At 42.2% G+C, this 14,329-nt stretch overlaps 1 protein-coding gene across 10 annotated transcripts in view; it reads left to right on the top strand.

Moving 5' to 3' along the window:
* The window catches only part of LOC112236113 (growth factor receptor-bound protein 14), a 45,475-nt gene extending 37,282 nt beyond the window's left edge, over window positions 1–8,193 (top strand). For all 10 annotated transcript variants that reach the window (XM_024404707.1, XM_024404746.1, XM_024404693.1 and 7 more), the window contains 5 exons: window positions 2,898–3,014; window positions 3,242–3,311; window positions 4,523–4,610; window positions 5,894–5,987; window positions 6,070–8,193. In XM_024404707.1, the coding sequence (XP_024260475.1) occupies window positions 2,898–3,014; window positions 3,242–3,311; window positions 4,523–4,610; window positions 5,894–5,987; window positions 6,070–6,216 (516 nt within the window). In that variant the 3' untranslated portion in view covers window positions 6,217–8,193. The remainder of the gene's footprint in view (window positions 1–2,897; window positions 3,015–3,241; window positions 3,312–4,522; window positions 4,611–5,893; window positions 5,988–6,069) is intronic.
* Window positions 8,194–14,329: the final 6,136 nt, after the last annotated feature.

The following is a 14,329-nucleotide window of genomic DNA, read 5'->3' as shown; positions in this document are numbered from 1 at the left end:
TTAAGCGCCATTATGACACCAGGCATAGTAATTTAGATCAAACGTATCCTCTGAACACAGAGGTGAGAACAAATAAGATTAACCAACTAAAATTCCAATATGAGAGGTCCAACAAAGTCCTTGTCAATTCCCGGTTTTGGGAAAACACAACAAAAACCATTTCAGATGCTGAGATGGTAAAATAATGCATGTGTGAAGTTGCTGACAACTTGCTCGAAAGAAGAAAAAAAAGAAAAAAATGAGCTCAGAGAAAATATCAAACAGATCCCACTGTCAGATTCCACAGATCCCACTGTCAGATTCCACAGATCCCACTGTCAGATTCCACAGATCCCACTGTCAGATTCCACAGATCCCACTGTCAGATTCCACATGAGGAGAACTGAAATATTAGCAACAACTTGATGAGGCCATTCAGAATGCACCACGCATACCATTTAGCTATGGATGAATCAACAGATGACACTGATAATGCCCAGCTTCTGGTGTTTGTCAGATTGTATAATTCTGTGGGGAGATGTTGGGCTTAACAAATCTAGAGGCGCACACACACACACACACACACACACACACACACACACACACGGGGAGAGGATATCCCATGAGGTCATCAAAGGGATGCTGACAAAAAGCAGGAGAGATCTGAAGTCTGGTCTCCATCATCACACATCCAGCCATCAATCTGTTCTGTGTGCCAGTCTGGGGAAAGAGTATTCTGAGGTCATGACAACGATGATGAAACTGATCTTTTTGAGGGCAACATCATCCCTACAACACTGCCTGCTACGAGGCTTTCTGACAGCGGCCCATGTCAGTTTTGCTGACTTAAGACTGCACAACAATGTCAGGTGACTCAGCAAAGGCAGGGTTTTGGACACTTTTGGGCCATTCCGGAGGAAATCAAAGCTTTGTTATCAGAGCAAAAGAGTTACAAGGCAACTCAGTTTTTTGAGTTTTTGGAAGATAAGGCGAAGATGGGAACAGTTGCATTTTTGACAGACATTACATCACACCTTAATCAACTGAATGTTAAGCTGCAAGGATGGCACAACACAGTGTGTGATATGATAACAGCAGTCTGAGCTTTCCAGAAGAAATTGGAGCTTTTCAAGAATGATCTCCAGGGAGAACTTGTCCACTTCCCCAATCTTCTGGTGCAAACACAGGGAGACAAAGATGTTCCCTAACCATGTTGATTTCATCCAGAAGCTGATGGATAACTTCAAGGCTCGCTTTGATGACTTCATTGTTGGGAGAGAACTGCTGCTGCTCATTCAGAACCCCTTCTTGGTCACAAATGTGACAAAGTTGTCAGAAAAAGCAAAACAGATCTTCAGATTGGTAGATGTTGCCTCACTGCAAATGGAGTTGATTGAGCTGCAAGAAAATGTGTCTTTGAAGGAGCAGACTGGTAACTGTGACCCTGTTACTTTCTGGGGAAAGATGGTGCCTGCAGCTGATGTCCCTGTTCTCAAGAAACTGGCACTATACATCCTGACCATGTTTGGCTCCACATACAGCTGTGAATCAGCTTTCTCCACAATTAACTTTATTAAAAACAAATACTGCTCCAGGCTCACCAATGAACAACTGCACCAGTGTCTCAAGAGTTGCTCTCACACCATTTTGTACCAAAGTTCAAAACATTGTGAGGAGACCAAGTGTAATTTCTCTCATTGATGCAAGGGCAAGGCCCAGAGTGACTTCTACATGAATATTGCACGGCCCACAGAGACATTATGTGCTTTCAGATTATTATTTTTGTTAAACTCTCCTTTGTTCTCCAGAAAACATGCGCGTTATTGTTTTTTTTTTATTCAAGGCCCATGTACAATGGTTCACAGTGCACTTTTTGCATAGACAATTATGCAACCACTTTGTGTTCTTCAGCAAAGTTGCTGCAATGTTGCACAGGTTTAATGTATATCTTATATAACATGTTTCCTAAGTCGTAGACGACTATGTTTGTTACTGCGGCTGTACCACAGCGCCGATAAAGGACGATATCCATCCGGACCTTTGCCACCTAGGACATTTGTGTCACTGGACCTTCTCAAATAGTAGTTGAGTACCCCTGGCCTAGAGCACAGCATGCCACTAGCACGCCGCTAGACCTGCCGGACAAAGAATTCGATCTTAACGAAACCGAACTGAAAATTGAGACATGTCAAGGAAAGGAGCAATCGGTGTCCAGGAACGATGTCCAGGAACTCCAGAATTATATTTACATCGTCTGAATGGACCGGAGAAGAGTCTCTCAGAAGGATTAAAATGTTTCTACCTTAAAGTAAACACTAGTCACTTTGTTACAACTAACCCACTGTTCCCCGGGCGCCGAAAATGTGGATGTCGATTATGGCATATTATATTTAAATAGGTAAGTCAGTTAAGAACAAATTCTTATTTACAATGACGGCCTATCAAAAGGCAAAAGGCCTCCTGCGGGGACGGGGGCCTGGGATTAAAATAAATAAATATAGGACAAAACACGCATTACAACAAGAGAGACAACACTACATAAAGAGAGACATAAGATGACAACATAGCAAAGCAACAACAGCAATCCTAATCCTGATAAGAAATATTTTGTGTGATTATTTAGAACCAGTGACTATGAGAGTTTAAGGGACTACCGTTAATGCTATGTGCTCATGTGTCATTCTATTCACATCCACTCTAATCTCCAGTCACTTGAGCACATTCTGCTCGGAATCATCTAGAAATGATACTCAAGTCACACTTCTCAGACACTAGATGGCAGCACAATACCACACACAGAAAGCATGAATGTGCTTCTCCTATAACCTTTCACTCACCGTCTGTACACGTATTTCAACATTTCAAACACTTACTGTATACTCGTAATAATATATACTACCTCAAACATATATTTCCAGAGAAGTATCTCCGAGAACTCCTTGGTGGCCATGGACTTCTCGGGACACAAGAGCCGGGTGATCGAGAACCCATCGGAGGCGCTGTCCGTAGCCGTGGAGGAGGGGCTCTCATGGAGGGTAGGCCATTTGGTTCTTTCTCTGACATAATTTCTCTCTACTCAGCATGACACACTAGTGACACACTGGTCCTGCAATAGTGCTTAAAGGATTATTTTACCATGACTGAATACCTGACAACAGATGCTTTGTCAATGCCCAAAATGTGTATAAGGTGTGAAATGATGATGCACCCATGTGAAAATAGTCCAAGCGTGTGATACTTGAACTCCTCTCCATCCCTTCAGAGGAAAAGCTGCCACCGTCTGAGCTCCCATGGAAGCCCATCCACCTCCCAGAGTCCCATGTCAAACATAGGTTAGTAGAAGGTTTTTTTTTTTTTTTACCATGCAGGCAGCAACTCCCCGGAATGCAGTCACATCCCTCCTGACCAGATACACTGGACTTAAAGGTGCTACATGTAGAATGTATCAACCATGTGGAAGCGAGGTGAATTGTAACAACACCTATGCTGTATTCCAACCCCCCGCATCCCATTTTCCTGTGACATGGTGAAGAGGTTAGTGCAGTCCAGAATCCTTGATGTCCCTATCCTAAATCCTACCCTTACCCCGTTGAAATTTTTAAATCATTAGGGTTAACGGATAGCATGGACCAAACAGCCGTAAAAACAATATTTTTTTTGTTTTTGAAAATATATTTCACAGCCATTTAGATACAATGATTCCCGACACCATTCAGTGATTGTTTTCTCACATAAACTGAAATTCAGCGACGAGTGTAGAATTTTAACAACCACGAAATAACAGCACGACTTCTACGTTGCCCGCTTTCCCCAGTCTGCTTTTGTTCAGTGTGATCGAGGAGGAGATGACCATGCCTCTTAGTGACGCCGATGAGAGGGAGGGTGCCGTTTTCCCCAGAAGCCGGTCTGGCCTTTGTTGTCAAATAGAAAGTCTGTATTTTAGAATACGATTTTGCATTGGCCCAAAATAATTTTGGGGTGAAAAACTATTGTGCAATACTTTCATTCCACTATAACTGCAGATATATTATGAACATTTTCTGAAATTACAATGCAAAGATTCTACAAGTAGCTAATTTAATGACTCAGTCACCAGTGTCTACTCCCTTCCGCCGTCAAATCAAATTTTATGCGCCGAATACACCATACCGTGAAATGCTTACTTTACAAGTCATTAACCAACAGTGCAGAATTTTGGGATGGGGGTTATATTCATGGGTGGTATTCATCCACTTTACAACGGAAACAAAAACAATAATTTCTTATTGGACAATTTCAGGACAGCCCTCCCAGTTTCTGCACACTTAGAAAAAAGGGTTCTTCGGCCGTCCCCATTGGAGAACCGTTTTTGATTCCATGTAGAATCGTTTGTGTAAAGGGTTCTACCTGGAACTAAAAAGGGGTCTTCAAAGGTTTCTCTTATGGGGACAGCTGAAGAACCCTTTTAGATTTTAGATGGCACCTTTTTCTTTCTTCTAAGAGTGTATGTTTTCCTCCATTTGGTGCCTAATGACATTCACCATGGTCGCCCTGTGTTTTACAGCCCTCCATATGGCCCAGCCCTGGTTCCACAGCAAACTGTCCAGAGATGAGGCACACCGCTTAATCACTCAACAAGGTCTGATTGATGGGTGAGCAGCATCAGACACTTTTCTATGTGTTTTGTCGCAAAGAACCGTAAATATACTGAACAAAAAATATCAACGCAACATGCAATGATTTCAAAGGAAATCGGTCGATTTTAAATGAATTAGGCCCTAATCTATGGATTTCACATGAGGGAATACAGATATGTGTCTGTTGGCCACAGACCCCTTTAAAAAATAAAGTAGCAGCGTTGATCAGAAAAACAGTGTCTGATGTGACCACCATTTGCCTCATCTCCTTCGCATAGTATTGATCAGGCGGTTGATTGTGGCCTGTGGAATCTTGTCCCAGTCCTCTTCAGTGGCTGTGCGAAGTTGCTGGGTATTGGCGGGAACCGGAACACGCTGTCGTACATGTTTATCCAGAACATTCCAAACATGCTCATTGGGTGACATGTCTGGTGAGTATGCAGGTAATGGATGAACTGGGACATTTTCAGCTTCCAGGAATTGTGTACAGATCCTTGTGACATGGGACTGTGCATTATGATGCTGAAAAATGAGGTGATGGAGGCGGATGAATGGCACGACAATGGGCCTCAGGATCTCGTCACGGTATCTCTGTGCATTCAAATTGCCATCGATAAAATGTAATTGTGTTCGTTGTCCGTAGCTTATGCTTGCCCAGACCTTAACCCAATCACCACCGCATCTCTGTTCACAAAGTTGACATCAGCAAACCATTTGCCCACACAACACCATACACGTGGTCTGCGGTTATGAGGCCAGTTGGACGTACTGCCAAATTCTCTAAAATGACATTGAGGATGGCTTATGGTAGAGAAATGTACATTCCATTTTCTGGCAATCACTCTGGTGGACATTCCTGAAGTCAGTTTGCCAATTGCACGCTCCCTCAAAACATGATACATCTGTGGCGTTGTGACAAAACTGTGCATTTTAGTGGCCTTTTGTTGTCCCCAGCACAAGGTGCACCTGTGTAATGATCATGCTGTTTAATCAGCTTCTCGATATGCCACACCTGTCAAGCGGATGGATTGTCTTGGCAAAGGAGAAATGTTCACTAACTGGAATGTAAAAAATGTGTGCATAACATTTTTGTGCGTATGGAACGTTTCGGGGATCTTTATATTTCAGCTCATGAGACATGGGACCAACACTTTACATGTTTCATTTTATATTTTTGTTCAGTGTAGCTTTTGTATTTTTTTCCCTACACTTTCTTTTTTCCCAACAGACAGAAATACCATTAAAAAAATTGTCCCAAGGTGTTCCTGAAGAAACTGAGATTTTTCTTTTGTTTTCAGAGTATTTCTTCTAAGGGACAGCCAAAGCAACCCCAAGACATTTGTACTGTCACTGTGCCACACACAGAGAATCAAACACTTTCAGATCTTACCAGTGAGTATAACCCCTTGTTTTGGTATATGCACTTCTCTTGTCTTTTAGATGACATGCTCAAGCTTGTGTGTGTGTGTGTTAGGTGGATGACGAGGGCGATCTGTTCTACAGTCTGGACGACGGTCACACCCGCTTCACTGATCTGATCCAGCTAGTGGAGTTCTACCAGCTCAACCGGGGGGTGCTGCCCTGCAAACTCAAACACCACTGTGCCAGGATCACCCTTTGAGGGGCCAGGGGTATCCCAGGGCCCAATACATACAGAGGCACCTTAATCACAGCCAGGGCCTCTCCAGAGAACCAACCACCCATGCATCCCTCCCTCCCTATCGTGCCTTGGACAGGAGACACAGAGAACACGGCCAGACATAAGCCAGCTGAAACCACTGTTATAATCACCCACTAGAACCCATCCTCTTGGAGACAAACATGGTAATCGGTCTTTGTAATGACTTTGTTTTTCAATAAAATATGAATTAGAGGTGTTAGGATGTGAAATAGATGAAGATTCTGTGTCACAACCCACTGGGCAAAACTAGTTTGAATCAACATTGTTTCCATGTCATTTCAACAACAACAACAAAAAATCTGTGTGACGTTGAATCATTGTGGAATACTGATTGGATTTGCAAAAAGTCATCAACGTTAAGGAATTTCAGTTTTTTTTCACCCAACTTTATACCTAAATCCATTGTGAGTTTTTTTTGTTGAATTCACATTAGTTGACAATTCAACCAAATGTAAATCAAGATGGTAAAATGACTTCAGTGGGAAGTGACCACAGGTGTTGAGAAATCTGGTGTTGGATAAAGTGCATCTACTGTAGACTTCGATGTCACCGAGAGGGCTCTACTGCGAGCCCATTGGTTGATCCTGTATGTTAGCCCGGGTGTGGAGACAAATCACAAACACCGCAATGACTCATGTGGAGTCCAAACTTCAGTTAATGTACTGTATATAATGTGGAGCTGATCATGTTTGCATTGTGTATCGGCTTACTTGCTCGTTACAACTTTCTATGGGAATGAACATCTTCTACCGTAGCCAACTGTTGGATCCGTAGAGCAAAAGTGGATATTTGACTCAGTTCACACCATGTGAATAGAATGACCAGTGTGGTATAGCCATAATATTTGTGCATTATTGGCACAGTTAAGCTGAACCTGGTCATTTGTCAGTAGGAGGGGATCACTACTATCAGGTTGTAGGCAAGGCATGATGGGAAATGTAGTATGTAGGCTACAGTGGTCCTCTGGCCTTGGTCATCTCCTGGGTAAACTAAGCTGTTGCTCGTTGTTTTTTTCACATCTCAAGGAATTCAGGTATTTTTCTAAAACAAATTATGATTAAAAAATATATATTTTAGAGGTATGAGTAGCAGAGAATGCAAAGTGGTTGCATGTTGTTTAAGCTGGACTGTGACCGCTGTAAGGAGAGAGCATGCACAACAATGTGCTTCACTAGCCTGCACTGTACATTACTTTGAATTGTATTGATTGCATTTGAGTCCATACATGTAAAACTGCTCTCTGTTGTTATAGCAAGAGCCACAGAAGATATATTTGACTACGGGACGGATTCAATGCTTATTGCCGAAGTTCCACTTTGTTGCCCGATTGACATTTAAAGGGAATGTTCCCGTTTTAGTGGAGACTTCATTCACGGCAAACGCTGCATATGCCGGCTCAATCGGAAATTACCTTTACATTTCAAGCACACTGCAGAGCTGAACTTCGGCACTACGGATTGAATCCAGACCTATTTTTAGATTTAAACCACAAAGTGTAAGATAGAAATACAGTATAATATTGTGATTTTATTGATCAAAATCTGAATTGTTGTACATTGACATTTTAATGTTTTATAGTCTTTTTTTTAAAGATTCAGGTAAACCATGTGCAGCACCGGGAATGGTTGAATATTGATGTAAACAACAAAACTATGACATACATCATGTATTGTTTTGTTGCTTCGTTTTGGAAATGGTACTGTAATCATGCAGCAATTTGTACAGACATGTTTCACCAGTACGATATAATGAAACAAGATGTACTGTGCTTTGAAACAAGTTAAATAACCAAGACATGTTAACAATGCGTTTCATACGTTTCTTTTAACATAGAGGGAGAACAGTGCATTTAAATAGTAATGCATGTCATGAACTGTCATGTTTTATAAAGGAAGCTAAATAAAGGAAGCAAACAAATGTCTGATTTCAATTGTATAATTGTTACATATTGAGAATTAGACACAAGATAAACACAAATGTGTATATACACATTCATGAAAATATTGCATTTATAATGTTGTAGATGACATGCTAGTTGCACTGTAGTTGAAACACTGGTAACACTAATTTCTGATAATAGTGACCTAAAGAGACTTTGAACGTGGTATTATCGTCGGTGCCAAGCGCGCCAGTTCCAGAATCTCAGAAATGGGCTGTCTCCTGGGCTTTTCACTCATTTACCGAGAATGGTGCAACAAACATACAGTCAGTGGCAGTCCTGTGGGCGAAATCCGCTTGTTGATGAGAGATCGTTCCAGCTAACAGGCGGGCCTCAGGCAAATAACGGCGCAGAATGGCATCTCGTCCAGTGGGCACGTGATCACCATCACTGGACAATTGAGGAGTGGAAAAACATTGCCTGGTCCCAATCCCGATTCCTGGTGCGTCATGCTGATTCCAGAGTCCGGATTTGTCGTAAGCAACATGAGTTAATGGCCCAATCCTGCCTGCTGTCAACAGTACAGGCGAGTGGTGTAATGGTGTGGAGAATGTTTTCCTGGTACAGGTTTGGTCCTGTGACACCAATTGAGCAATTTTTCCACGCCCCGAATAATTCAGGCTGTTCTGGAGACAAAAGCGCATATGTGTGTATAATTCATCAGAAGAAAACAGAGAGAGAGAAAGACTGCAAGTCCCTTAATGTTTTGGCTGTAGGAACTGGCAGTTTCTCTCTCTCCCTTTTTGTTTTCTTCTGTTGAATTCAATATACAACCTTCTGGGTTTGTCAAAGAACGATGCCGGGATTAGTTGATGTGGATGCGGATAGATTTCCAGCGTTGTGCTTCGTTTGACAGTGCCGGGCGTGTATGCGTATCTTTCTGCCAACAAGTGATGAGCCATCCATCAAATGAAATAAGCGAGAGGTGGGCAGGACTTAACAGCACCTTATAAACTCACTTGCTGAGCTGAAGACACTGCGCATTCAGAAGTGAATAAACATTGTTAAAACATTGTTAAAACAATTAAAATACCCAGACAGTCCCCAAATGGACCTTTATTGATATACCTGGTGACTTGTGTTTAGTAAAAAGCATTGTATAAAGGTCTAGTAGATGACTATTGCCTTACCTATGTGTTATAAAGGCCAATCTGACTTGTTAGGCTATATTGCTAGTAGCCTAGTGTTTAAATGGTCCCCCGGTATGAAATAGACAGGAACATATTAGGCCTAACTGGCTACATAATCTGTGTCAGTGTGCACCAGTGCAGATGATGATCTGTCATTTCTTACAGACAAAGCACTCAGACCAGCAGAACCAGAAGTTTTAGCAAATCTGGTTAATTTCAAACATTTAGCAGCGTCGACCTCGAGCCCTTTTTCGTCTAACTTTTTCGTCACCACCCTTCCGTTTTTTTCTGTTTTGACTGAGTGACTGACATACAGTACCAATCAAAAGTTTGGACACACCTACTCATTTCAGGGGTTTTCTATATTTTTACTATTTTCTACATTGTAGAATAATAGTGAAGAAATCTAAACACAAAACACATATGGAATCATGTAGTAACCAAAAAAGTGTTTTATTTTAGATTATTCAAAGTAGCCACCCTTTGCCTTGAAAGCTTTGCATACTCTTGGCATTCTCTCAACCAGATTCATGACGTAGTCACCTGGAATGCATTTAATTTAACAGGTGTACCTTGTTAAAAGTTAATGAAGTGAAGACACGAAAGTCAGTCAATCTCGAAAATGTCAAGTACTTTGAAAGTTTCTTCAAGTGCAGTTGCAAAAACCATCAAGCGCTATGATGAAACTGGCTCACATGAGGACCGCCACAGGAAAGGAAGAGCCAGAGTTACCTCTGCTGCAGAGGATACGTTCATTTGAGTTAACTGCAGAAATTGCAGCGCAAATAAATGCTTCTACAGCAACTTTTTATTTTTTTTATCTTTATTTAACTAGGCAAGTCAGTTAAGAACAAATTCTTATTTTCAATGACGGCCTAGGAACAGTGGGTTAGCTGCCTGTTCAGGGGCAGAACAACAGATTTGTACCTTGTCAGCTCAGGGATTTGAACTTGCAACCTTCCGGTTACTAGGCTACCCTGCCGCCCCAGAGGAGACTACATAAATCAGGCGTTCATGGTCAAATTGCGGCAAAGATACCACTACTAAAGGAAACCAATAGGAAGAAGAGACTTGCTTGGGCAAAGAAACGCGAGCAATGGACATTAAACCAGTGGAAATCTGTCCTTGGTCTGATGAGTCCAAATTTTAGATTTTTGGTTCCAACTCTGCGTGTCTTTGAGACGCAGAGTAGGTGAACGGATGATCTCTGCGTGTGTGGTCCCCACCATGAAGCACGGAGGAGGAGGTATGATGGTGTGGGGGTGCTTTGCTGTTGACACTGTCTGTGATTAATTTAGTATTCAAGGCACACTTAACCAGCAATGGCTACCACAGCATTCTGCAGCGATACACCATCTCATCTGGTTTGCGCTTAGTGGGACTATCATTTGTTTTTCAAGAGGACAATGATCCAAAACACGCCTCCAGGCTGTGTAAGGACTATTTTACCAAGAAGGAGAGTGATGGAGTGCTGCAACAGATGACAATCACCCGACCTCAACCCAATTGAGATGGTTTGGGATGAGTTGGACCACAGAGTGAAGGAAAAGCAGCCAACAAGTGCTCAGCATATATGGGAACTCCTGTAAGACTATTGTCAAAAGCATTCTGCGTGAAGCTGGTTGAGAGAATGCCAGGAGTGTGCAAAGCTGTCATCAAGGCAAAGGGTGGCTACTTTTAAGAATCTCAAATATAAAATATATTTGGATGTTTAACACTTTTTGGTTACTACATGATTCCCTATGTATTATTTCATAGTTTTGATACCTTCAGTATTATTATGCAATTTTGAAAATAGTAAAAGTAAGGAAAAATCCTTGAATGAGTAGGTGTGTCCAATGTTTGACTGGTACTGTAGTCAGAGCGGGTCTCACTATGATGATGCACGTTTGACTTGAATGTGAATATGCGCCAGCTCAGCCAATCAGAATACTGTTGCCCACTGGTCAGCCAAATGCTCAATGTCGACGATTATGTCAACAGACACACAGCGAGCAAAAGTTATTAAAAAAAACGTCTGTCTCATGGGCCGCCGGCCATGTCCATTATTTTATATATTTATTTATTTATTTTACCTTTATTTAACCAGGTAGGCAAGTTGAGAACAAGTTCTCATTTACAATTGCGACCTGGCCAAGATAAAGCAAAGCAGTTCGACAGAAACAACGACACAGAGTTACACATGGAGTAAAACAAACATACAGTCAATAATACAGTATAAACAAGTCTATATACAATGTGAGCAAATGAGGTGAGAAGGGAGGTAAAGGCAAAAAAAGGCCATGGTGGCAAAGTAAATACAATATAGCAAGTAAAACACTGGAATGGTAGTTTTGCAATGGAAGAATGTGCAAAGTAGAAATAAAAATAATGGGGTGCAAAGGAGCTAAATAAATAAATAAATAAAAATTAAATACAGTTGGGAAAGAGGTAGTTGTTTGGGCTAAATTATAGGTGGGCTATGTACAGGTGCAGTAATCTGTGAGCTGCTCTGACAGTTGGTGCTTAAAGCTAGTGAGGGAGATAAGTGTTTCCAGTTTCAGAGATTTTTGTAGTTCGTTCCAGTCATTGGCAGGAGAGAACTGGAAGGAGAGGCGGCCAAAGAAAGAATTGGTTTTGGGGGTGACTAGAGAGATATACCTGCTGGAGCGTGTGCTACAGGTGGGAGATGCTATGGTGACCAGCGAGCTGAGATAAGGGGGGACTTTACCTAGCAGGGTCTTGTAGATGACATGGAGCCAGTGGGTTTGGCGACGAGTATGAAGCGAGGGCCAGCCAACGAGAGCATACAGGTCGCAATGGTGGGTAGTATATGGGGGTTTGGTGACAAAACAGATTGCACTGTGATAGACTGCATCCAATTTGTTGAGTAGGGTATTGGAGGCTATTTTGTAAATGACATCGCCAAAGTCGAGGATTGGTAGGATGGTCAGTTTTACAAGGGTATGTTTGGCAGCATGAGTGAAGGATGCTTTGTTGCGAAATAGGAAGCCAATTCTAGATTTAACTTTGGATTGGAGATGTTTGATATGGGTCTGGAAGGAGAGTTTACAGTCTAACCAGACACCTAAGTATTTGTAGTTGTCCACGTATTCTAAGTCAGAGCCGTCCAGAGTAGTGATGTTGGACAGGCGGGTAGGTGCAGGTAGCGATCGGTTGAAGAGCATGCATTTAGTTTTACTTGTATGTAAGAGCAATTGGAGGCCACGGAAGGAGAGTTGTATGGCATTGAAGCTTGCCTGGAGGGTTGTTAACACAGTGTCCAAAGAAGGGCCGGAAGTATACAGAATGGTGTCGTCTGCGTAGAGGTGGATCAGAGACTCACCAGCAGCAAGAGCGACCTCATTGACGTATACAGAGAAGAGAGTCGGTCCAAGAATTGAACCCTGTGGCACCCCCATAGAGACTGCCAGAGGTCCGGACAGCAGACCCTCCGATTTGACACACTGAACTCTATCAGAGAAGTAGTTGGTGAACCAGGCGAGGCAATCATTTGAGAAACCAAATCAAATCAAATCAAATTTTATTTGTCACATACACATGGTTAGCAGATGTTAATGCGAGTGTAGCGAAATGCTTGTGCTTCTAGTTCCGACAATGCAGTAATAACGAGCAAGTAATCTAACTAACAATTCCAAAAAAAACTACTGTCATACACAGTGTAAGGGGATAAAGAATATGTACATAAGGATATATGAATGAGTGATGGTACAGAGCAGCATAGGCAAGATACAGTAGATGATATCGAGTACAGTATATACATATGAGATAAGTATGTAAACCAAGTGGCATAGTTAAAGTGGCTAGTGATACATGTATTACATAAGGATGCAGTCGATGATATAGAGTACAGTATCAACGTATGCATATGAGATGAACAATGTAGGGTAAGTAACATTATATAAGGTAGCATTGTTTAAAGTGGCTAGTGATATATTTACATCATTTCCCATCAATTCCCATGATTAAAGTGGCTGGACCAAGGCTGTCGAGTCTGCCGAAGAGGATGTGGTGATTGACAGAGTCGAAAGCCTCGGCCAGATCAATGAATACGGCTGCACAGTAATGTTTCTTATCGATGGCGGTTAAGATATCGTTTAGGACCTTGAGCGTGGCTGAGGTGCACCCATGACCAGCTCTGAAACCAGATTGCATAGCAGAGAAGGTATGGTGAGATTTGAAATGGTCGGTAATCTGTTTGTTGACTTGGCTTTCGAAGACCTTAGAAAGGCACGGTAGGATAGATATAGGTCTGTAGCAGTTTGGGTCAAGAGTGTCCCCCCCTTTGAAGAGGGGGATGACCGCAGCTGCTTTCCAATCTTTGGGAATCTCAGATGACACGAAAGAGAGGTTGAACAGGCTAGTAATAGGGGTGGCAACAATTTGGGCAGATAATTTTTAGAAAGAAAGGGTCCAGATTGTCTAGCCCGGCTGATTTGTAGGGGTCCAGATTTTGCAGCTCTTTCCGAACATCAGCTGAATGGATTTGGGAGAAGGAGAAATGTGGAAGGCTTGGGCGAGTTGCTGTTGGGGGTGCAGTGCTGTTGACCGGGGTAGGAGTAGCCAGGTGGAAAGCATGGCCAGCCGTAGAAAAATGCTTATTGAAATTCTCAATTATGGTGGATTTATCAGTGGTGACAGTGTTTCCTATCTTCAGTGCAGTGGGCAGCTGGGAGGAGGTGTTCTTATTCTCCATGGACTTTACAGTGTCCCAGAACTTTTTGAGTTAGTGTTGCAGGAAGCAAATTTCGCTGCTTGAAAAAGCTAGCCTTGGCTTTTCTAACTGCCTGTGTATAATGGTTTCTAGCTTCCCTGAACAGCTGCATATCATGGGGGCTGTTCGATGCTAATGCAGAACGCCATAGGATGTTTTTGTGTTGGTTAAGGGCAGTCAGGTCTGGGGAGAACCAAGGGCTATATCTGTTCCTGGTTCTAAATTTCTTGAATGGGGCATGTTTATTTAAGATGGTTAGGAAGGCATTTT

This window comes from Oncorhynchus tshawytscha, linkage group LG03 (assembly GCF_018296145.1).
Source record: "Oncorhynchus tshawytscha isolate Ot180627B linkage group LG03, Otsh_v2.0, whole genome shotgun sequence".
Classification (NCBI taxonomy): domain Eukaryota; kingdom Metazoa; phylum Chordata; class Actinopteri; order Salmoniformes; family Salmonidae; genus Oncorhynchus; species Oncorhynchus tshawytscha.
The sequence above is the reverse complement of the archived record's forward strand: the minus strand, read 5'-3'. Positions and strand labels throughout refer to the sequence as shown.